At 38.3% G+C, this 24,392-nt stretch overlaps 1 protein-coding gene across 7 annotated transcripts in view; it reads left to right on the top strand.

Moving 5' to 3' along the window:
• Positions 1 to 24,392, top strand: part of ADAMTSL3 (ADAMTS like 3) — a 193,237-nt gene that overhangs the window by 119,161 nt on the left and 49,684 nt on the right. For 6 of the 7 annotated variants that reach the window (XM_062583673.1, XM_062583670.1, XM_062583671.1 and 3 more), the window contains 8 exons: positions 2,316 to 2,390; positions 9,921 to 10,078; positions 11,037 to 11,148; positions 13,642 to 13,780; positions 15,799 to 15,849; positions 20,021 to 20,225; positions 21,166 to 21,313; positions 22,808 to 22,892. In XM_062583673.1, the coding sequence (XP_062439657.1) occupies positions 2,316 to 2,390; positions 9,921 to 10,078; positions 11,037 to 11,148; positions 13,642 to 13,780; positions 15,799 to 15,849; positions 20,021 to 20,225; positions 21,166 to 21,313; positions 22,808 to 22,892 (973 nt within the window). Of the gene's footprint in view, positions 1 to 2,315; positions 2,391 to 9,920; positions 10,079 to 11,036; positions 11,149 to 13,641; positions 13,781 to 15,798; positions 15,850 to 20,020; positions 20,226 to 21,165; positions 21,314 to 22,807; positions 22,897 to 24,392 lie in introns of all 7 variants that reach the window. The other variant, XM_062583676.1, reaches the window with a different exon arrangement.

The raw sequence follows: 24,392 nt of genomic DNA, 5'->3' as shown, positions 1-24,392 counted from the left end.
GGGCTGCCTGTTACGGAGAGGGGATGCGATCCCTGACCGAGCAGGGACGTGTGGACCCCTCAAACCTGCTTTCGCTCAAATGCTGTAGAGCACATGTGAATTCAGTAGTTATTTCCTTACTTTAAAGATACACACATCCATTACATTCTGGCTATCTTTAGCAATTCGCCTGATGAAAAACCAAGATGCAAGAAGATATTAAGTGGTTCAGTAGTTAATGCTTTTTCCAGGGCTCCTTAACTGTATGATTGTTCTTACTGTAGTATTTTGCACTCTGGTGGAATACCCAAGTATGAAATTAATAAAGATCATATTTTATTACATCCAAAATAAATTGTTATATTTAAATGACCTTCCTAGAAATTGGCGATATAAAAACTGTAACATAAGAAGGTGTTTATTTCAGAAAAAAAATAATTGCAGTATTTGCTTGAAGTATCTTGAATGTTTGGCAGAATTTCATACTTAAGCTAAGGAGAAGTAAACCAGAAGCTGATAATTTAGCATCTACTATAAAAGGGTCTAGTTTAAAGTAGAAAGAAACATTCTTCAACTATTTTTTAGTTAAAAACTAAACTCAAACATTCTTCCTCAAAGTATTATATGAGTAATTCTGAAGCAATGTATCACTGACCTTGAGCTAACATTATTTTCTGAACGTGCAAGAATGAAATCCCTCTGCACTGGCCCTTAGCATAAGGGCAGGCATCTGAAAGAATGAAAATAATTGACTGCCACATTTCATTGTTTCCGTAGGTTTTTGGCAAAATTGCTGTTACTTGCTGGGAGAAACCGACAATGTGCTTTTCCTAAAATGCTTGTGGTTTTGTGATTAATTTACAGGATGCGTTTTTCCTTTACACTGCCAGGGCAAAAAGTGAAGCGTCCATGGTCTCGCAATAGAAAGGCCGTTGGTTAGACAGTGTTCAGTCAACTTAGAAGCCTTACTGGCTTTTCAAAGATTTCCTCAGCCTCAGCTACGTTGCTGAGAATTTGTGAGGGCTCCCCATCAAGACACAGATTTCCTGGAGAAGCGAGAGGAGCTATTCCCTGTTAGTGCTGTTCAGTTTGTCGGGTGTTGCCGCACTCCGTAATTTGGAAGTATCTTGAAGGCTGTGCAAGTCCCTGGCTTCCTTGCTCTACAGACTTCTCCTTTTCCCTCATCCCCACGCAGGTGAAGTCTATGTTCTTCCTTGCTCCATACGCTGGCTTAGAAAAATCCGGATTTGGACCTGTTCCCTGCTCTTGCTGTGTTTCCTCGTAGGTCTCTGATAAGACGTACTATGTTAGTACCCGCAGGGAAGGGCTCACGGCTCAGCAGGGCACGCCAGCGAAGGGCCCTGGGTGCCGGGGCAGGCTTGCAACTGGGCCCTGGAGGCCGCGGGAGGCTGCGCGGGGACTCTTCTCTCGTCCGTGCGTGGGTACCCCTCCTGGGCACCGGGCCTGCCTGTTCCTGAGAGCACTGCTCCTGGTAGCACGAAACGCTCCAGTCTATTGATTTGACTGTTAGCGCAGTTTCTTTGGGCAAATCATCGATTTCCTACCTTCGACATGGAAAATGATGACTATCATCCTTTGTGAAATGCACTGCAGTGAGTGTGTTTTACGTTTATATTGGAAGAGGCCATTCAGGCTGCCAAAAGCCGTTTCGTATTCACACATCCAATTCAGGGCTGGTTTGGTTTATGGTGAGTTTTAATTTGGCGCTCTTACTGGAAGGAATGATCTTATACGGTAAGTTAGATGCAGACACTGCTATAATATATATGTTATAGCAAATATATATTTGCTCTTAACTGGTCTGTAATTGGTTAAGGGCTAGTGTTAAGTAGATGATTTATTTCCTGTAAGCCCTGCCACTTATTAAGGCTGTGACCTGCAGCAGGAAATGAGGTGTGGGCAGAATGAGGCTGAGCAGCTGCAGGTTTTTGTAAGGGGAAGTACTACTTAGCAGATTCCTTAAATCAGTTCAGTGATTAGGAAATAAAGCTGGGACAACAAAGTGTAAATATATCCCTAATACAGTACTGAAATTTCAATGTTGTTTTTTTTTTTTTTTTAAAAAAAAAAGCAGATAATTTTCCAATAACGAGAAAGATTTACAAGTCCACGTGTAGGTCTTAATAGCTGCATAGCATGGCAAACAGACTCAGTATACTGTACTTAATAAAATAACATATGATTATTTTTAATAGAAAAATTGTGGAACCTGTAAAATATTTTTGAGACGCATTTGACAGTTTTCAGTCTAGTTATGTGATGTGTAAATTCCCTGGTGCAATATAACTTCTAAAACAGTTCTTTAATTTTCCTAGGGGAAGAGACAGTGATTGCTGTACCACATGGGAGTCGCAGTGTGAGAATTACGCTGAAAGGACCAGCACACCTTGGTATGAATGAACAGTTTCATGTATTTATTAATAAGCAGAAGATAAAAACAGAACCTTGTATCTGACCCATCCCAACTTGGGGAATATGAGTAAGATCATTACCTCAATTCCTCTTTCCATTTTTAATATCCAGCCTGGAGATTCTCCTACAGGACACTGGAAGTGTACTTAGTAAAAAGAAATTGTATAAAAACTGGTAGTTTCTTATATGAGAATTACTTGGTTTAGATTAGTTAAAAATATGTGGACTGTGGACACCTGTGGGCATGATCCTGCTGGGCCATGTTAGCCCTGGTTCAGCCAAGCACTTAAGTGCACGCTTACCGCTGAGCGTGTGAATAGTCTAATGGAAATCAAGCCCTAGACTTGGCAGCTGGTGAAGCAACACAGTCATGGAGCGTTGTTTGAGCAACAGTGAAAATTATCTAAGTAAAATAAGGTAAGGTAAAAAAGTAAAATAACCTACACAAGTCCTCTTCCCATGTAATACATTACATTGCAATAAATTGTTTGTTTTATGTGATCTATGAAAAATAGCTTGCTATTCTGTCAGTCATTTGTTTCCTAATATTTTCTATGAGGCTGATGGTAGCGTATAATGTTACTTCTTTACCATAGGCCTATTTTAGATACAGAACTTATCAATTCAGTGACAAGTGAGACTGCTATACCAAACAGTGAAATAAACTATTCATTTAACACTTTTTTTTTAAAAAAAAATTTATTAGGGAAGCTGAAGGCCTCAGTCTGAATCACAGAAATAAAAAAGGACTTTTACTGTTATGAGGTGGGTAAACAGTGAGAATGATAGATCTTTTAGTTCAAGATTGCTCATGATATTTTTATTTGTTTTAAAGATAATATCACTTCATTTCAAAGAAAAAATTGAATAAGAATTGCATATTTTAGAGCAGCTTCGGAGTGACAGGTATCTCCAGGATATAACACCGATATCACCAGCTGGCAAAGCAGAACTTCCTTGACAAATAATATTCATGTAAAACTGTTGTGAGCAATATATGAAGGAGTGATCCTGACTAGTTCAGGTCAAGACTCTTGTTTTCCACCCTGGTTTTGGTCTTTTAAAATTAGTTCTACAGAAGCAAGTTGTTATTTTAGCTTCATATGAGGAAAAGTACTAGATTTGGTGGCTCCTGGGGGATTTCTGGAAAGCTCCTGAGGAATGCAGCAGCAGCTCTTTACTAAGCACAGAGTGCTCCTGGCTTTCTACCCAGCGTGGCTCCCTGAAGAAGCTTTTAGCTTGGTGTTACCTTTGCTAGCTGGGTCTTTAGCTGCAAGAGAATTGTGAAAGGTTCCTTTAATCTCAGCACATCTGTTTCTAAATCTATAAGGATTTGGATGTTTGTTACCTTAAATGTTTGAAATGACAAAGGTTAAAAACACATGAGAGCTGTTAGGGAAAAAAACGAAAGAAAAAAATCCCTTCAAAACAAATTTACATCACTTCATAGGCAGATCTGCAAGAACCAGATTCTCAGGGATGCACTTTGGGACAATTTGCTTGTCCTCCTTTCTGCCTGTTTGTATATTTTTGGCTATGGTATTTGTCACTTACACACAGTGCTAAGGGATCTTTGATCTGCAGCTTCACTGATTTCAGTGGGAATACGCTGGTATAACTGAAGGAGGAATTTCAGAAGTATTTGCAGGCTTCATTTGTCATAGTCATTCTCTCTGATTTGTTAAGAAGTGAATCTAACAGGTAGCGTAGTGAATACTTACTGGAGAATTTTATGCTGCCTCCTGTTGCCAAGATGTGAATGCTCTTCATGTGCTCCTGCTTCAGCAGCAGTAGCAAATGCCCAAAGAGCGCCGTATAGCATCTGGCTCTTTTCCCTTCATCCTGTGATTTTTTTTCTTTTCTTTTCTTTTTTTCTTCTTTTTTAATGCTTCATCCTGGGCTTTATGATATACTCTTGTTCCAGGGGAAAACAGCTGCTGGATTAATCAAAAATGGAAATCTGGTTGGAGATGTAGCACATAACAGAACTGCAACAAATAAATGCTCTGAACCTTGTTTTACAGTCAGCAGCTTAATGTTTTAGGAGACTCCATTTCTTTGTAGCTGGTAAGAATAAGGGGTACTTTTTTGTGTGTGTGGACACTTTAAGACAGGGAACATCAAAGACCACGGACATTCCATTGAGCTGCTGTTTTTACGCATAGGTCCCTTGTTCACTGTTGTGTGCTTGAGTTTAGTGAATGATTCAATGGAAAATAACAAAACAAATGGTTATGAATAAAATATTTCACTGTTTTGGTTTTGATTTTGATTTGGACTAAATTACAGCTTTTCTAGCAGTTGTTTTAAGAGCATTAGAATCAAAAGAGAGACTGAAAATTCCCTGAAAATAATCCTCCAGCAGAAGAAACAGGAAAACCAGAAGCTAATATTTTTACAAGTGGCTTATGCTAGATAACTGAGTTCATGAACTTAGGGAGGTTAAACTTCACTAAAAAGAAATGAAAATCTTTTTCCCTTTTTGTCAATTCTTCTCCCCTTACAGAGATTTGCATTACTTGACAGTAAGTAGCTATACATTTAAACACTGCTTTGTCTTTTGACAAATTATTAAGAAGAGAATAGTGTTGCTTCCTTCTCAAAAAGAACATATATTTTATTTTGGGCCCCCATCCTGTGCTATCTACAAATAAACCACATAGAAAACTTTTGAGTACCAATATGATTTATCCCTTCTTGCACTGGGAGCCAATTCCTTGGGCACTCCAGCTGTATGCTCCTATGAAGATGGTGTGATATCTGCAGAAGGTTCTCTGTGCTATGCTGCCATACTCCTACCTTCCACTAAAAGGAGGAGAAGTTCTTGCAAAGGATCTTCCATCTACAGCTGAGCAAGGAATTTCCGTAGAGAAAGCAAATTTTACATCATGGCAGGGAAAATAACACAAGGTAATAGTCTCTTAGGTCTTTGGCACCAGTGGTTGCCTAGCTAGGCACAAAACTAGGTGAGTACCCATTCCCAGCCTTGGGGAATTCCCTGTCCCTATGACTCTGCACAGCTGCAGTTGTAAAGACTCCTCTTTTCCTTAACTTACCATCAGGAAACTGAAGTCAAACTTCCCATTTTTATTCCAGGATTGCAGGGCCCTGCAGGAGGAATACTTGTTTGGTGAATTGTTTTCTAAAACTTTCCGATCAGCCAATTGGTGAAATCTTTACTCCCTGTTACTGCACTGAAATCAATCAAGTGTTTCTTTAGGGATCTGCTCCCCGGTAAGAATAAGCAGTTCACAGTCCAGCACTTGATGTTGTCTAACTCTCTACATACACTGAGCTTTCCACATTCTAGTATTAACTATGGGACAATTCTAAATATATATTTTTGCAAATAGACATTTACTGGAACTTGTTGGAAGCGTACTTGTAGATACTTCCAGATGGTTAGATATTAGCCTGAAAAATAACAAATTACCTGCACATTAATAAAGTTATATTACAGTGTTACATATGTTGGATGCTTGGCTTCACTCTGTTTTGGAAGCCTGCGATGACAAGCCCTGGATAACACTGGTCAGGAATATATTGCCTTTGAGGTTAACTGTTGCACGGTGGAATAGCTCTTCATTTCTGTGTGACACACTTCTGGGAAAATCTGAGTAGTTTTCTGAGCTTTGCTGACACCTCCTCCAGAGATACAGGCTGTATCTGTCTAGCTAGAACTTGCAAATCAATAAATTCTTTGGATTCAGATCTAGTTTAGCTTTAACATGAATATATGTCATCTCTGAGTTATCATATTGTTGGTTCCTGAACAATATTCTTTGTTTCTGCTTAGAAAAAAAAATTTTATTAAGAAAAGTAACATAGAGTCTGTAAAATGAGGCAGCTCAGGTCACTAAATTAACATCTAACATCTGTTTGCAACAGCCATTCTTCACTTGCAGTGGTTTGCATTACTTGCCACTAGGTCCTGTATTCCTAAGTATCCTCTTGACTTCATGTGGACTTGGAGGTACTTGAAATATCTTATTCAAGCAATAAAATGACAGAATAGCAGGCGCCTTGCACGAATACTTACTTTTAACCAGTGTGATTCTGGGGTCAAGGCTTCCAGCAGCTTAACCCAAGGATCATGAGTTTAGGATATTTAAAAGATTGTTTTGTAATACAATTCAGGAAAAAAAAATCTTATGAAAATGAAAAACAAAAATATATAGTAATCATCTAAGTATTTGTTGCTTTTTCTGTGATTTGTTTAGATATATTTGTTCCTAATGTTCCTAATGGTATCTATTTGGTCTTAATGGAAATGTTTTAGTAGTTGGGGCACTTTGATTCCCAGATGTTTTTTATTAAGTATGTTTCTTTAACAAAGTGCGTGTAACTTACTGTTAGATTCCTACCCAATGACCAAGGTTAAACTGTTTTGTGGAAATGTATCCTTTAAATTTCTTCCTAGCTGTGCATGAGGTCCTTATTGTACTCAGGACATGTGAGGAGCCTAATATTTAGAAAATTGGGATAATGCTGTGAATACACTTTCAAGGAAGTGTTGTTTTCTTTCGGAATGGCATCACTCTTTTTGTTGGACATGCTCCAGAATGGATTTGTATTCTAGAAGATCTTAATGAAGAAAACACTAATGATGCTCCTGGAGTGTAGCTCTCAGAGTATGTTTTCTGTACAGGTAACAAGAAATGCGCTTAACCTAAATTATGTAACCTTAATTAGCTAACTCAGTCGTTTAACTACCAAAAAATGTAAGAGAAAGAGTTGGAGAAAGAGGATATTTCTAGCTCAGTGTCATCAAAAGGCTCCTTTTAGTTAGGCTTCAGCTCATCTGAGATCGCAAGGTTCAAAACCCAAGGTACTGTGGCTTTTCTGCTATTTTAACCAGTTATAATAGCTAACCTGGATGAAGAATAGGCTGTATTTTACAGTTGTGACATTTCTCTGTATAGGATATGACAGCCATTTTAGTGACATTATGTAGGCCGTAGGTATGCCTCTAGCATTAACTGTCTACCACACAAAAGTTGAAATTTTTTCTTGCTTACTAAAGACAATTCTTAATGTGGTTCTGGAAGGCTGGCTGCTCCAAGAGAAGATGCCCTGAAGGCAATCACAGTTGCACAGTCACAGTAACTCCTTACATGATTCTAATACAGACAGAACCTCTATTGTAAAACAGAATACTGGATTTACTGCAATGAGTGACAGCACTTTCATGGCTAGATGGCCCTCAAAATCCCTTTCCTGCAAAATTGCCAGATTTTTACATTAACCTTTTAAAAACATAGTTTACAATCCCATATTTAAAAATGACATTTAGCATATCTTTAGTTTTCCTTGCTCCTGCAGAGTTTGCAAGGGAGTACTGCTGGATTTAATTTCAGTAATAGGATTAGGAAATAAATACCTGATCCTGTTCTGTTGAAGTAAATGGGAAAACCCTGCACCTCTTCCATGAAACAGGATTAGGTGCTATTTCGTGAAATAAGCTAACTCCTAGAATTTAGCAGCATTTTAAGTACTTAAGTTATTTCTAACCCATCATCACAATGAGACTTGTCTTACAAAGTATCCTTTCCACTCTTCAGCATTGCCTTATGCCATATTATACAAACTCATTATTCATGAAATTATGAGTAAAATTGTGTTGGCCCAAGTCACATTACAGGCAATTTCTGTGCCACAATCTTTACGTAGTGCTGTCAGCATATTTCATTTGTTACTCAAGATCCTGCTGCATTCCCAAGACTTTCTTGAAAGGAATTTGAAAAATGGCTATGAATCATTGGAATCACTTTCTTTTTTTGTATGTGGACTCAGGAGGAGCTAGGTTGAGTTCTCCAAAATCATTTCTCTTTGGAATATATTCAGAATTTTAATCCAGATTTGGGAGAGTTACTGAATTCACTGTGCCATCTGAAGTGCAATTATTCTTCTTGAAAGGTCAAGGAATTGCATGTGCTTGTCAGCAATGTGCTGTTCTTAAGTATTTCTGTGGAGTTAATTTTATCATGTAAGACATCTGCTGATTCTTGAAGTATATGTGGAATTTCAATCACTTCGAAGTAAGACTTAATACATTTTTTATATATGTTCATCAAGACTCCAGAAGGGCAAATTCTACTGTCTCAGACCAGCTCTAAAAGCTATTCAGTGCAGTTACTCTTTTTTTTTTCTGTATAAGTCTTACCTAGAAGAAAGTTTGTCCCTTCCTATAACTAGCTGTTGTTGTATTCCGTTGCTGAAGGGCAATGTGCTGTGATCTTTTTTATCAGATCAAAGGAGTCCTTTGTAATTTTAAGGATGTCTCTTTACCTGTTTTCATAAGTCAGTCTGAAAAGGGAAGAAGTGACAAAGGAAAATCTTTCCATGAGAGAATTGCACTAGCATAGTCCTCTCATTTGTGATGAAAGGGTGGGATAAATGGATGATTGGAAAATACAGCAAAACAAGGACATAAAACAGGACTCAAGCATCAAAACTTCCTGAGCTGGGAAAAATCCTGCTGAATAGCACCAGAACTGTTGCAGGACCCAAAAGTCAGCCTTGGGAGCCTGACCTAGTTTATCTATACCTGCAAGATTAGCTAAACCGTACCTTATATCCATAAACTCAAAAAACTAGAAGTTTGGAAAGAGCAATTTCACTAAAAATCATTTTAATAAAAAGTTTTCCAGCTTAATTATAGCAATATATAGTCCATGCCTTTATTACTTGCACTGCTGTGACAGACTGTAACCTGAGCAAGTCATGCATCTTGCTGAGCACGTACAATGTGCTGTGCAGAGTACAGAAATCCTAACTTCCTTGTGATTATCTTTCTTTAACTTTGGCCACTGCAGTTCAGTCAGTTTGCTGGAAGTAACTGAATCCTAAAATGCTAATTCTGTCTTCTGGAAGTTGTAATCTACTTGTTTGTCCTATTTCCAAGGAAAGCAGAATGACAAAAAAGGGTTTTCATCACCACCTCTTCCAAGAAAGTATAATCCCATAAAAACTGTTGCAGTTACAGACCTTCTGGCCTTTCTTTTTGCTAACATGGGAAATACCCAGAATTAGGTTAATGACATCTACAATGGGTGAAGTGATAAAGGTATTGAGGGGAGTATTTAGTGAGTCTGATACCGTTCAGGCTTCTCTGGAGACTGTTGAAACTATTAGACTTGAATTGCATGGAAGTCTGGATTATTTTTCTATGTACTGATTCTATCCATTTTGTGAATTTTCAAATTGCTTGAATCCATTGCTTGATAACAGACTATGTATAGCATATGGTCTAGGAAAAACTGTGTAAGAGGTGCTTCTGGTATGGAAGAACAGTGTGATCAGGCAGATACTCCTGTGCTGACACATCATTCAATTGTATATCAACCTGTAATCTGAAGCAGCTAGTATTCTCATAGATATCTTGTGTATATTTTTAATGTGCCTATACTACTACCTCCTGTAACATAAAGTTTGCAACATTACTTTCTGACTTCCTTGAAAAGAAAGATATCCTGTTTAAGTTTACCAATTGTGTGTTTTCTCCCTAGTTATAGAGTCAAAGACATTACAAGGAGACAAGGGAGAGCACAGTTTCAATGCTCCTGGAACATTTGTCATAGAAAACACAACTGTTGAATTTCAGAAGAGTGCAGACAGGGAAATCATAAAGATCCAGGGACCTCTTGGAGCAGATTTCATTATCAAGGTGGGCTGTGCATATGTATAAGTCTACTAAAATACTGGAAGTACCAGGAATAGTGTAAGCAGCTGTCCATTAGCATGTAAAATCCTTTAGACATAAATTCCAGAGATAATTTATGTATCTAATCAAATTAAAATATAGTGAGGTTAACCTCTTTGCTGTGGTGGAAACACACAGGATTCAGTACCACAGAATCTTTAATGATCAAAAATGGCTGAGATTTTTAAGCATTACTGAAAGAAGAACAGTGTGGCCCTCTGCGTTGGATTGATGTTAATCCAATGGAAGACTGCCACCTACTGAATCACACCATCGCTTCCAGCAGCACCCTCTCATCTCCTTTAGGCATTCCTAATCCAGCTACTGACCACGTCTGGTCCTTTTAGTTACTCTAATGCCCAGATCACTTACCAATGATTTGTGTCATATGTGCAGATATTTTTGTGTATAAACACACCAAACATTGTTTGTGCCAAGGGAGAGTGGTCATAGTTTTCTATCAAAAATGTCAGGTGTTTCAGTGTTACCACACCACTTGTCTTTATTCTTCGTGTTGTAGAAATAGGCACTCAGTAATTCAATATTTTGCATCTCTAATACTACATTTGGAGTAGACCTGTCTGAGTGTGAATCAATATGCTTAGTTCAGCTCTAGATTTAAATCTGTAGCAGATATTGAAAATCTGGCCAATGATGAGGTAAAGCAGAAGCTCACAGTTAGGAACTTTTTCAGTCAACAATAGATAATCAGATGGAAAGGCATATTAGCACCTTGAATATCTAGAAAAAAAGTATTTGACTTTTGGAAACTTATGTTTAATTAGTGACTGTAGTCTTTTTTGAGGTCTTAGGCCTGTTGTCATATTAAATTCTGCACTGTTATTACCTATGAATTATGTTACGAAATATCATGAACAATGGAGTACAGTATATGCATGTGTTGTAATGGAAATTTCTTTAGACCAGGTACTCTGGCACAAAAGACAGTGTGGTTCAGTTCTTCTTCTATCAACCCATCAGTCATCAGTGGAGACAGACAGAGTTCTTCCCCTGCACAGTGACATGTGGAGGAGGTAAGTGATGGCAGTTCTCCCGGGGTGTTTACAGCTGAATATCAAAAGGGGCTAGTTGGAAAGTGAATGGTATCGGATTTGTGGCTCTTTGCAGAGGTTTCTTGCTTAAGTTAATTTTTCCTCCCCCCTTTATTGTTATTTCCCCACTACACTGAATTTAAGGAACCGCTGCTACAAACATTTATGGCTGGCTGACCCTAGGTGCTCAGTCCCGATTGCAGCACCACAGCTAACTTGCGGCGGCTTCTGCATTTGGCTTCAGTGCTACGGTTTATCCCATGCTTAGAAAAAGTGCAGCTGAGCTCTGCTACTGCTCATCCTGCCCAGTCCAGTGTTTGTCCAGCAAAAAGCGTGGCCTCGTGCTGGGAGATTTTCACATCACAGATAGCAGTTTCAGCTCTGCCAGCATCACCTCCATCATCTGAAAGTCACAGTGGGAGATCAGATAGTAATACTAGTGTAGTGATTTTCCTGGAGAATTGAAAGAAATGTGCTTTAATTAGTTACTTGGGACATGAGTAGAAGGAGTTAAGGATATTTAAAGCACAAGAAATCTGAGGATCTTTTGACAGACCATCTGTTTTGGCACTTGTACTTCACTTTAATCTGAAATGCAGATAATATATGTGTATAATATGCAGTCACATAGGAAACTACCTTGTAAGATACTTGGCCCCCTGAAGTGTGATTCTTATTAGAGATGTGAGTGGCAATATATATTCTCTGATCATCACATTGAATATAAGAGGTTTTCCTTAACCTACCTCACAAGGGAAGAAGTATAAAGCATCACAATTATTTGGCTTTTTCAGTCAAATCCAGCCTTATTCAGACAAATACTGTGTTTTGAAAATTATGTCTACATGTCAATCTTTTTGAAACTAGCAAGTGATTTCACGTCTTGCTTTGTATCTGCATGTCTGCAATATGAAACTAGTATCTTTATCAACAGAGCTTGACACTCTTGAAGGCAATCCTGAGAGAGAGGCCAGTAGCTGAAGAAGCACAGAAATGAAGTTTCTGCTTACCTATGAAAGGAATAGTGTTAAGAATGGCATATTCCTGAATGGCATGCAGGGAAGCTGTGTGGCAGCTGCCTGGTTTGAGCCTGTTATCCTAAAGGGGGTTTGGTCTCCAGACTGTTTGGCCTGTTTCACTGGCCCTAAAAGAAAGTTCCTCATAGCAGAGACTTGGAATCAATGCGCTGCCATGCCTTATTTGGATAGTCCTACTTTAACTTCTGTAATCTCCATGGATGGGAGGGGGGAGTGTGTCCCAGGAAGAACAGTTGAGCCTGATTGAGCAAGAATGTTTAAAAATTGCATTTATCTTGTTTGCAAGTGGCATATCTTATATAGGTCCATTCAGTACTCACAAGAAGTGGCACACGTGTGCTCTGAGCACTGGAACTGCTCAGTTCTCCTTTATGGTTATCACTCTCATGCATGATGACACTTTGAATCAGCCAAGAGACACAAAAGTGAAGCCACTGATACATGATGCTGAAGCGTTTTCAGTAGACATTGGCTCTTATACTGTTATTTATTGACTCCATTTGGATTTTCATTCTTGTGGTTTCAACCTTTTTTTTTTTCCTCACATACCAGAACATCCTTCTCTCCTCAATTTAAGTCCAAGTCAGCTCTTCTCAATGAGCCGTTTTTTTCTTAGCCAAAAAAGCAAGCTAGTGGGTTTATAAAACTCAGATCTTTTCAGTGGTTTATGAAACTCAGATCCTTTCTCTTAACCAGTCTTTCCACGCAGATTATTTTCTTTTTTCTTTTTTTTTTCACCAAGTAGTTACTTTAGGTTTTCATTTGTTGGCTCTTTAACTAGGAATGGTCTTGAATATATTTCTTCATTTTCTACAGGCTAACTTAACAATGATTTTGGATCTCATCTTCAATTCTTTTTTAAGTGTTTTTTTTTAGCATGCGTGAGCATGTAATATAGCTCTTGCTAACACCCATCGTAAAGCCTGCTTTAAGGTGGTGGTGGTGGTATATTGTACATTGTGGAACATGCAACACAACCGTGACCTTGCAGAGTCCCCTCCATGACAAGTGAGCTGCATGCATACCTACATCACATAAAAATATGTGTGCTTTTACTTGTCTCCTTACAGTATTGGGGACAGGTTTAGCTCAGTTGGTCAGAGTGTGGTGCTGCTAATGCCAAGGTCACAGGTTCAGTCCCTGTATGGGCTATGCTGAGGGTTGAACTAGATGATCTCCAGAGGTCCCTCCCATGATTCTATGATTATCAGAATAACGTGTCAGAGTCTTATCTAGCATTAGCACGGTTTAACACCAGTTGTTACCCTGAATTGCCTTAAATGAAGATCAGGTCCTGTATTTTTCTATACAGTATTTCCTTGTTTAAAAGCAAAAGTAACACTGGAAATTGCTTGAATGGTCAGCATATTATTGAGAAAAGAAAGCTGTTTGCATTTCTTGCCCTCTGTTACCACATTTTGCTTTGTTTGTACTTTAGGTTATCAGCTTAATTCTGCTGAATGTGTGGATATTCGTCTGAAGCGTGTTGTTCCTGATCACTATTGTCATTACTATCCAGAAAATAAGAAACCAAAGCCGAAGCTAAAAGAATGCAATATGGATCCCTGCCCTTCTAGGTTTGTATGACAAATATTTAAGTATGTAGTGTCTACAGTTACTAAGGAACAAGCAATTATATTTGTTTAATTTTGTTTCTTTTCATCTTTAGAGTTACTTAATCTTGGTTGATTATGGCATGCATTAAAGGCAGACATCTGGCACCGTTGCTAATGGATTTGTGACACCTCCTCAATGTTGTAGAATAGAAGGAGACTTTATTTTACAAAGACATGTTGCAAATATCATTTTGTTCAAGGGCTAATTCTGCCTTAGGTCTTTTGTCGAATGGTATGGCACATGGATCTGAGAGGTTGTGTGAGGAAGACAGACTGTTTGCCTGCTTTTGGATTTATTGATGCTGCCATTCAGGATTTCTCATTACAGACAGACAGTAGCTCCTTTTCTCACTCAACATAGTTTTTGCACATGGTTTATCCGGTTTATTCATCTGCCTACCATAAAAATCTCATTCTTCATTAACACTATGAATTTGTCACTTTAATAATTAAAGTTTAGATGGGGTTTTGTTTTTAGGGTTTTTTTATGTTACAAGATAAAAAAACGTTCTAAGTAAATATACTTGTGGTACAAATACCACAGAATATTATTGCCAAATTATAAAGGCTATAGTATACATAAATTGTATTGAATTGCACTATGGTATTTCAAACTGACTTTTGGATTGTCTGGTGAGGTTTCCTGGCTGTGCTAAAGTATCTTAAAATAACATCACAGTATCAAGTCCCAGAACCTCACATTAATATGCCAGCTGGCTGAGCTAGAGTTATAGGCAAGAAGAAAAGGAAACCCTCTCAATGGATTTCATTTCCTATAGCTAAACTGTCCATTTCCTTTCATTCCTGTTGAACATAATCGTTGATAGTGACCTCTAACAGTTATAGATGTGCAGACTGTCAAGTTTTTTCCTGGACAGTTGATCGCTATATGGAGCAGTAAGAATTCAGTAAAGCTTCATAGCAATAGGTGCCAAATGTTACAGAGCTAGAATGGGAAAATTAAATATAGAAAAGGTATAATTAGCTTTCTTTCTTGCATCTTTAGCCTATACAGTCAGAAAAAGTGAAAATACTCCTAGATATAAGATCATATTTCTTAGCCCTTGAACTAAAACTACATGCCTGCTCTGTGCTGTGCAGTTGATGAAAAAAGCCCTAGAAAGGTCCTAGGCACCATCCAGGGCCTATTAGAATTAATCCCTTGTTGCATTTATTTCATTGCCATTCATCTTCCACAAAAAAGTATGTTACAGATATATGTGTGTAACTATTTTCTTGTTAGCAATGTTACACAGGCCTAAAGGATCATAGATGATAAAGTTCTTTGCTAAAAGGTTGTTCATTTCTTGGTTTTAGTGCAATTAAGTGGGGAAATTGTAGTGTGAATATATCTCTGTCCCTTCAGAAAAGTTGGGAGTATAAGTCATGGTTTTCACAAAATCACAGAATTGGTAAGGTTGGAAGGGACCTCTGGAGATCATCTAGTCCAACCCGCCTGCTCAGCAGGGTCACCTAGAGCATGTTAGACAGGGTTGCATCCGGGTGGGTTCTGAAGATCTCCAGAGAAGGAGACTCCACAACCTCTCTGGGCAACCTGTGCCAGTGCTCCGTCACTCTCACAGTGGAGAAATTCCTCCTCAAATTCAGGTGGAACTTCCTGTGGTTCAGTTTGTGCCCGTTGCCTCTAGTCTTGTTGCATGCAACTGGAAACAGTTTGTCCCCGTCCCCTTGCCGCCCTCCCTTCAGGTACTTGTACACATTGATAAGATCCCCCCTCAGTCTTCCCTTCCCCAGGCTGAAGAGGCCCAGCTCTCGCAGCCGTTCCTCATAGGGCAGGTGCTCCAGCCCTCTGATCATCTTAGTTGCCCTACGCTGGACTCTCTCCAGTAGCTCCATGTCTCTCTCAGAGACAGGAATGTCTTGTAATTGCTTGCTTTAATCATGAGCATGTAAAAGTGTTTATCTACTGTACATCTTGGATATGAGAAATAACGATGCAATATTTATTTTGTTGACAGTGATGGATTTAAAGAAATCATGCCTTATGATCACTTCCAGCCACTTCCTCGGTATGTATTATCAGGATAGCATGTGTGTCAGTATTAGCATGATTTTCACTGCAGATACGGTATTTGAGTGCAAAGGTCATGGAACATCATCTTCTGATTTTGCTGTACAGGAAAGCAAGTTTCTAAAACAATTCTATAAACATTTTTAATACTTCTGGTTGATTTCAGTGTGCTTTCAATGATTAGCTTAGTAAGAAGTTAACACATTGTTCTTGAAAATACAGACGTGAAAAACTTCAGAAAAGTGTTATTCCCCTAAGCCTTCTGCTATACTGTTGAAGAGCCTTTCAACATCTCCCTTTAAAAGCATATATGAATTCTTTTAAAGATTTTTAGTTTGAAAATGTATGCAGTGAATATATCCATTTATACAAACAGTCCTCCCAGTGTTGCAGCCTTATGTTACATGGCTCTCTAGAAATTCTTATTCCCTTAAAAGATACTATTCTTTTGTTCTTTCGTTATTTAGACCAATAGTCTACGTATTACACCAAAGCTGACTCAGCACTGTAAAGATACTGAATTATCTGAATATGTATTGCCTACAATTAAGTCATCAGAGCACAAATTCATACTTTTTTTTTTTCCTTTAACCTTTGTCAATCAGAGGAATGTAAACCTTCTCTGGAAGGTTTAAATATTTTGTGAAGGATGTTAGGATTTTAAAAGCATTGGTTCAGATCTACTGTTAATGTCAAGAATTCTAGCTGATGGAGACAAATGTATATTTCTCCCAGCTGAAGCTCTGCAGTATTGTATCATGAATAATGTATATTTTTCTAAAGAAGAAAATATATGGTATAATAAGAATGAAATCAAACTTGCATGGCTCAATGGAGCTACTGATAACAGCTGATGTACATGGTCAGAGTTATCTCTGTAACAATTTATGCTTCTTACGGATCTGCTGCCCTGTGATATACTTTGGCTTTCATATATAGATTGAGATTTTTTTTCCCTCTGTGGCCTTATACTGTAATGTTTCATAATTATTCTTTTTCTCTCTTTGGTTTCTTCTGCCAATTCTACTGTCAGTTCAGATCTTGTGCTTCAGATCTCTTCTGGAACTAAGCACAATTTATTTACACCAGTATTTCATCTTCTGAATCGCTCGGAGCTTGGAGACTAGTTAGAAGAGAAATTTAATCTCCCTCCTGTGCTTTACTGTGCTCAGCATGTTTGCATGACACTGTGGTTAGATAGATTGTGTCTGTGATAAAGCTGTGGGCAGGTTCTCATATTTCAAACATTAGCAACTGCAGACAAAGGCCCAGCTCATTCCGACACCTCTGTGTGCACTGTTGGAAGGTACCATGGTCTTCCTGGACTGTAGGAGGGCTGAGAAGGGCTCAGTGTTGGTACTGTCAGGTAGGAAAGGGAGAAAAAAAATAGGACAAGCTGAGTCCTTTCACACTAAAAGAAACACAACAGGGCAGTATAAGCATCTTTTCCGACTGGAATACCTGAGGGAAGACAGCAGCTGGAACAATCAGTTTGTACTTGCATCATGAGGTCAATCTGGTCCAGCCAGGATCCAAGTCTTTCTTCAGTGTAGCAGAGTAGGTTTTCTCTGTGCTGTTGCCTTTAAAGTAATTGCAATGCATTGGTCTGCATCAGGTCTGCTGAGGCTGTTCCCCTTTTCTTTCAGCTTTTTCTTTTCTTACCTGCTCACATGCTAGCCCAAGACTGCTCTTGCAAAGCAGGCAGAACTCAAAGTGTTGGAGATACACTTTAGCAAAGCTGTACATGCTCTGCCACCTTGACCAGCAGTCATTTATCACACCGCCCATGTAACTCAAGGGCCATGTACTGGGCTGCTTTGCAGTCCTGCGGCATTTGCCACTACTTTCCCATTCACATGAGGAAGTTGTGGGAAAGTCATGGTGAACACCACAAAATCTTGAAAGAATTCTCCTGTGGCTAGAGTTGTAAATGCCCCACTGAAATATTTTTACAGATGGAGAATTCTTTTGAAATAAATATAAAATTTTCCCAGGATGAAAATTTTCTTTTAAAGCTTTTGGAATACCTCCATTTATTTCAGACTTGTTGGACTGTTGAGAATCCCTGGACAGCTGCGGGTTCTGGAAAGTATCTTCTTGACTGCTTGCCCAAGACCCCCCTTTCCGCAGTAGCCATGGACCTCACTCCATTTTGAAAATGCTTATGGGAGTATGGGATCTGGAGTATGTTTGAAACTGATGAGATAAAGAAAAACAACCATAAAACTTTATGCCATAAACACTTGTGAGGCTACTATTACATACAGCACAGTGAGCCTTATATGTAAATCCATGAGCTGCTAATTCATTGAAAACTTAATTGCTCTTTAGTTCCTGATATTTTTTTTTAAGAGAAAATGAATTAACACTAGCCATTCGTTCAAGTCAAAGGAAAAAACGAGTAGCTTTGGCTCTCTGAGTGTGTTTTTCACTGGTGATAAGATATCAACATTTAGTCAGCTAGCTATATTCTGTCTGCTTTTGAGTAAATATAATTAATGTTCCATGGCTTGCTGTGTTTCAGACTCATTCTCTCCTCTATTGAGCTTAAACACGATTAATATGTTTTTGTAGACAGTTTAATGAATTGCTGAAAACAGGAAGTGTACTTGACTTATCTACTAGATCGTAGAAAGTGGGTAGTAATTACTTAATTTTATCTTTTGATTTATAGGCCTCTGCTTCATCTAATCAGAGATTATGGCTTCCCTTATGATATCTAGGTTACCCTGGATGAACTGATTTTGGTGAAATATTGTAGTACTTGCTGAGTCCACCAATCGTAGCTGGTATTTTTTTTTTCGTGATCTTTTTGGAGCCACTGCAGTTGTAATATGAATCAGTTTTAAACCAACAGGACACTGACATGCCATGAGATATGCTGCAGAACTCGGTCAAAGCCAAGCACTGGAAATGGTTTGGATGAGTGGTGGAGAGGAAGCAAGGGATAAGAAGGGAAGCTAGGTGAAGGGTGAGAAAAGTTGTATGGGACAGAATGAAATTTAGAGGCAAATGCTATGATAGATGCTTGTAGTCTGTGAATGTGGCAAGAGTGCAGCATGACTGAGGTCATTCTTTAGTAGCTGATTATAGTTCTTTGTTGAAAAGTGGTTGCTTAATTATGCATTTATGGCAAGATGAAGAAATAAATGAAAGTTTGTAAACTAATGCGACCTCCCCTCCTCCCCCAATTCTCACATTGTATGTTTCAACAGTTTCACTCTTCATCTTGGTTAGCTGTAAGGTCATGTGTAGATGTTCGTTCTGAAAACGTTCCCTTCCACCAGGTTTATCATTCCTCTGTTGGAGGCTTCTACCGCACAGCTCTGCTGTTTGACAGGACTGAGTGAATTTTCCTTAATCTGTGCATCTCCCTGCTTCAGGAGAAATAAGATAGGTCAGCCAAAGGAGCTGAAATGGATGATCAGCTGCTTTTTGCTTGAAGTGAGCTGGAAGTGAGCTGGGAAGTGCAAATGTGGACTTCAACAACATGTTAGTGAGGGTGGAAATCTCTTGTAGAACTGCAGAGATGACCAGCCAAGAGTGGTACCTCTCACAGTGGGATCTGTTCAGGGTCCCTGCGGATGAAGATGGTTTGAACTGACGTGGCTAGTTTTTCCCGAAGCAGGTATTAGAGTTCTCATAAAACTACTTTCACTGACAGATTTTTTAAGGGTAATCTGCACTATGTGGACAGTGGTGAGCAGCTTGTCTTTGGACCTCATATAATCGCAAGCATATATGCTTCCCAGTTTCTTATAAATGGTAATAACAGTATAAGTAACCATGTAAATTAACTGTGAAAAACATGCTATTTAGATGATTTAGACTATTTTCAAGTAAAATCATTCCAATAATCAAATTTCGTGTATTTAATCTAGGGTCTTTAAGATGTCTGTATGAGAATTAGGTTTTCAGTTGTTTTGGGAAACTTGCTTAAATGTGTAGCTCTATTGTCTTCTCATTTTGTGGATGAATTTAAGCCTGGAATAATACAAAATAGTTCTGTAATTCAGTGTATTTATATTCCGTGTGTGGCAATAATCCAGCAACAAAATGCCAATTGTTTTTAATGACACCAAAGTTGGTGTCATTAAAGGCACTTTTAATAGAGGTTAGTGGAATAAAAAGAAAGCCTTATTTTTAATAAATGTGAGTTCTTTTTCCAGATGGGAACATAACCCTTGGACTGCATGTTCAGTTTCCTGCGGAGGTGGTATTCAGAGGAGAAGTTTTGTGTGTGTAGAGGAGACGATACATGGCGAAATACTGCAAGTGGAAGAGTGGAAATGCATGTATGCCCCTAAGCCCAAAGTCATTCAAACCTGTAATCTGTTTGATTGTCCTAAATGGGTGGCTATGGAATGGTCTCAAGTAAGTTGAAAAGTAATTTGGACCTTTATTCTTTCTTCTCTCTTTCCCCCCGCCTTAAAGGGAGCCTCTAGCCTTGTGTTGCTATGTGCAGGCTCTTGGGGAAAAAATAATGGCAAGCACAATTCATAGGACTTAATAGCAATTTGTCATAAGTAATTTGGCCTGATAATCAAAGAAAAAGTCATCTGTGTAGAGAAAAATGCATATAGAATTATGTACGCCTGTTGAATTGCTGTTTTACAGAGAGAAAAAATTAGAACCAGAGGTCAGGCCCCTTTGCAGTCAAGTTGTTTGTCTTCCACTTCTTGATAAATGTAATCTTTCTCTTCACATAATAGCTGAAGGCATGGCTGTCTAGGGGCTGACATGTTTGCAAGGGCGATTTTCTAGCATTCTTCTTACCTTTCATTATAGTAACAAGAATATGGAGCCAATTTATCTTGGCTGCAGTTATCTGATCTAGTCAGATAGCTCAACACTTCTATAATTCCTTAGTTCATCCAAATGAGATCACTGACATATAGTGAAGGAACTATTCTTACAGCATGTCTGACCCAGCTGAAGCTGAAAATGACCAAAAGCTGTGTGAGAGAGCGTATTTTCAATAGAGAGCCACCTTGGTTTCCAACTGTAGCCAATCAGATAAGCTTTACTGAACTCTCAAAATCACTTTACTTCCCCAAATTTAGACATTTTTTCCAGCATCAGCCTTTTTTTTTTTTTTTTTAATTCACCTAGCAATGCAAGGTTATATTCAATTCATGTTTATCTGATACCTGATTGAGTAATTGAAGTTTTACTTAGGGACTTGAGCCAAAGCCTACTTAAGTCAGTGAAGAGAGTTTAGTGAACATAGTTCTACTTCTAACTTACTATTTAGAAATATTTGCAAATATAATAAAAAGGGAACAGAGTGAGATGGTTGTGTTGTCTCCTGTAGTGCACGGTGACCTGTGGCCGAGGCTTACGTTACCGCGTAGTGCTGTGTATTGACCACCGCGGGCAACATGTTGGTGGCTGCAATCCGCAGCTTAAACTACACATAAAAGAAGAGTGCATTGTGCCAGTACCATGTTACAAGCCAAGAGGTAACTGAAATTGAGTCTGAGTCTGTTATTGTTTTACATTTTTGTTAACAGAATTAAAAGTCCCCGGTAACCTTTTTCAGAAATACCAGAAGCTAGAATTTACAAGCACTTATTCCAGTCTTGGCAAAAGCAAGTATTTTAATTTTTGGTGCTAGAGAAAGTGTCCTGCTGATATTCTTTGCTGATAACATGGCTATGACAGCATGTGGTGAACATGCTATACATGTCATAATCTATACAACTTAGTCGAACTGGGAAAACCAGAAGTTATGAGTGGGGAGGAGGAGCTGTTCAATAACATGGAATTGGGGACAACACCGTGTGTGTATCGCCTGGGATCTTGTCCATTTTTGCATCTCAGTAAATGTGTCAAGATTCTCAGTGGACTCCATCAATTCATTAAGCTATAGCCAAACTCGTTTCCCTCTTTTCTCTACTTTTGTGTACTTAAAAAGTCTGTAACGCTTAAATGATGTAAATTGACAAATATTCTTTAAAATAATTTGTAAGATGTAAAAATGTACATGGAAAGGTGAAAGGAAAAAAGAAGGATAAATTAGGAATGTAGTGTGTCCTGTTCTATTCTTATACATTGTTCATTTCTCTCCCTCTGGGCCTGGAAAATTTGGGTAGGTTCTACTCTTGTTTTTCAGTTTTTGTTTGAAAGACTATATTTCAGACCTTCACAACTTGCCATAAAGATTTACGTAGAAAAAGTGAAAAGTATGTGTAGACAACCTCATGTTTTTCTTCAGGATGTTTTCAGACTTTAGGAAGTTCAGAATTTAGAGAGTTCTTCAAGCACAAAACTATTCGGGGTTAAATACTATGCCATTATTTAAACCATCCAGTATAAATTTTAATGACCTTCTGGGGTTTTGCTTAGGTTTGGAGGCACAGATGTTCAACTGGCTTAAACAACCCCAAGAAAAGTCATGATACAAATTTGGGATGTAGAGACAGATAAAAGAAGCATAGCAGACTGTTTTTCTCTTTTTAAATTGGATTCCAATTGTGGGAAAGGTGGCTGGCTACTACTAGTTAGTAAAAATAATGTTTGACATCAAAATTTTCTAATGAAGCCAGTCCATCTGGAGAATAAAGTATGTTTGTTATCTTCTGGCTTCCTTTCCCGCTATAAACTTAAGATGAGACAATAATCCTTTACACTGATACATGCATTATAGTCTAATACAAACTGAACACATTTGGGAAGATGTAGGAGAGAGGTTAAATATTAAATGGGAACAGTAATTGGATTACTGGTACTCTCTCACAAAAAAAGTAGTATCAGGACTGAACTGCAGTGTCATGAAAAAAATTTCCTAATAAATGATATTTTACTATCCAGTGTATCTTTACTCAGGAGCAATAAGTCAATAGGCAGTGTAAAGAGTGAAGTGCTAGTGAGAATAATGCAAACATTTATGTATTGCTTTGAATTTAAAGGAACTACTTATACTTATTTTTTTAATGCTTCCCCCCCCACACTAGAAAAGAATCCTGTTGAAGCAAAATTACCATGGTTTAAACAGGCACAAGAAATGGAAGAGACCAGAACAGTCTCAGAAGAGCCAACGTAAGTACGTTGTCTTTTACAGTGAAGAAGCACTGCCAGCATATTTTGCAGATTGTCTGGAATGAGTGCTGCTATGCAGTTTGCTTTGACATTTGGCCCTCCTTGGAGATGAGTTTTGTTGTGAGCTGTTCCTAATTTTACATCTCAACAGCTTTGCTTTTGGAGCTCCTGTCCTGGAAGACACGGGACTCCTCTATTAATAGTGTCTTTACATGATTCCAGCATGGATCTTAATTTATGCTAATTAAACCTTAATTAATGCATGTGGAAGCATTTCAGCTGAAGTAAAGTAAACAGGTTCAGTTTTATCCCAGTCATTGCCTTTACCTCAAGAATATAGTCATCATATTAAAAATTAAGAGGTACTTGGGAGGGCTGCCAGGATTAGTGCATAAAGTGCGTAAAGAACATAAGAAAAACCTGCTGATCTCTGAACTTAGCTGAATCTATGGGGATAGGTTCTGATATTTTACATGTGTGTGTGTAAGATTTGAATGTTATGAGTCACCTTAGAAGCTGATGGGGTAAGCCTTGCAACACTTCAGTCCTGGGTATGAAAGCATAACATAAATCCAACTACACTTACTCCCATCTCTTACATGCGAGGGTATCTGCACAATTGCTTGTACCTCTTGTGTGCACTTCATGCACTTATATACGTACTATATTCAAAATACAAGGCCCAATTTTCTAGAAAGTAATAACTTTCTGTAAGGATTTTGTGAAGATTTTTGAGCTGTACTCTGTTGTACTTAGCCAGGATCTGCACTCATTTGTAGCAATGTGAATTTGAAATAATTCAAATGAGCTTCATGAAGTTGCTTTGGATTTATACTGCTCTGAGTGCAGAATATGCCCCATTAATTCTTATTTTTCTTCCTCCAGCTAGCTATTTCTGATTTTGGCACATATCTACCAGCAGGTGTGATCATAAGTAATAAAATCTTTACACCTGCACTAACTCACAGAAGAACCTGCTTGCCAAACAGGTGTTGCTTGCATAGTTATGGTGGCTGTAGTTTAAACTTTTCACTGCATTAGCATCTGAAGTCAAGTTTTGATCTTCTATGAGTGGTTATTTCATTTTCCAAATTGGTGGCCCTGAATTCAGACAGGGTGTAGTAGCAAAGATATAGAAAGATATAAAAATGAGGTATGATTGTCAAAGGCAGTGATGCAATCAAGCACGCCTGTTGAATGTCAGCATATCAGAATGAAAGCATATGAGATCATCTCTAAATAGGGTTCAGCACAAAGCTATGAAGAAAATCTTCAGCATTATAAAATCAAATGCAGTGGTATGTGATACACTGTGGAGACTGTGAGCTAGTGTAGTCTCTAGTTTTTTGGGATTCTCTTAGCAGTATTCTGGTATAATAAGCAAAAGACGACTGATGGGCACACAGCAGGCTATTTTAGAAGACTGGATATAATTGAATTGAGCCACAATGGGCTTTTACTTTTTCCTCAGAAGGAGTACAGTTATTCATGCCTTCCTTG

Source organism: Rhea pennata, chromosome 10, assembly GCF_028389875.1.
Source record: "Rhea pennata isolate bPtePen1 chromosome 10, bPtePen1.pri, whole genome shotgun sequence".
Taxonomy (NCBI): Eukaryota; Metazoa; Chordata; class Aves; order Rheiformes; family Rheidae; genus Rhea; species Rhea pennata.
Note: the sequence above shows the minus strand (reverse complement) of the source record. Positions and strands in the feature narration are given on the sequence as shown.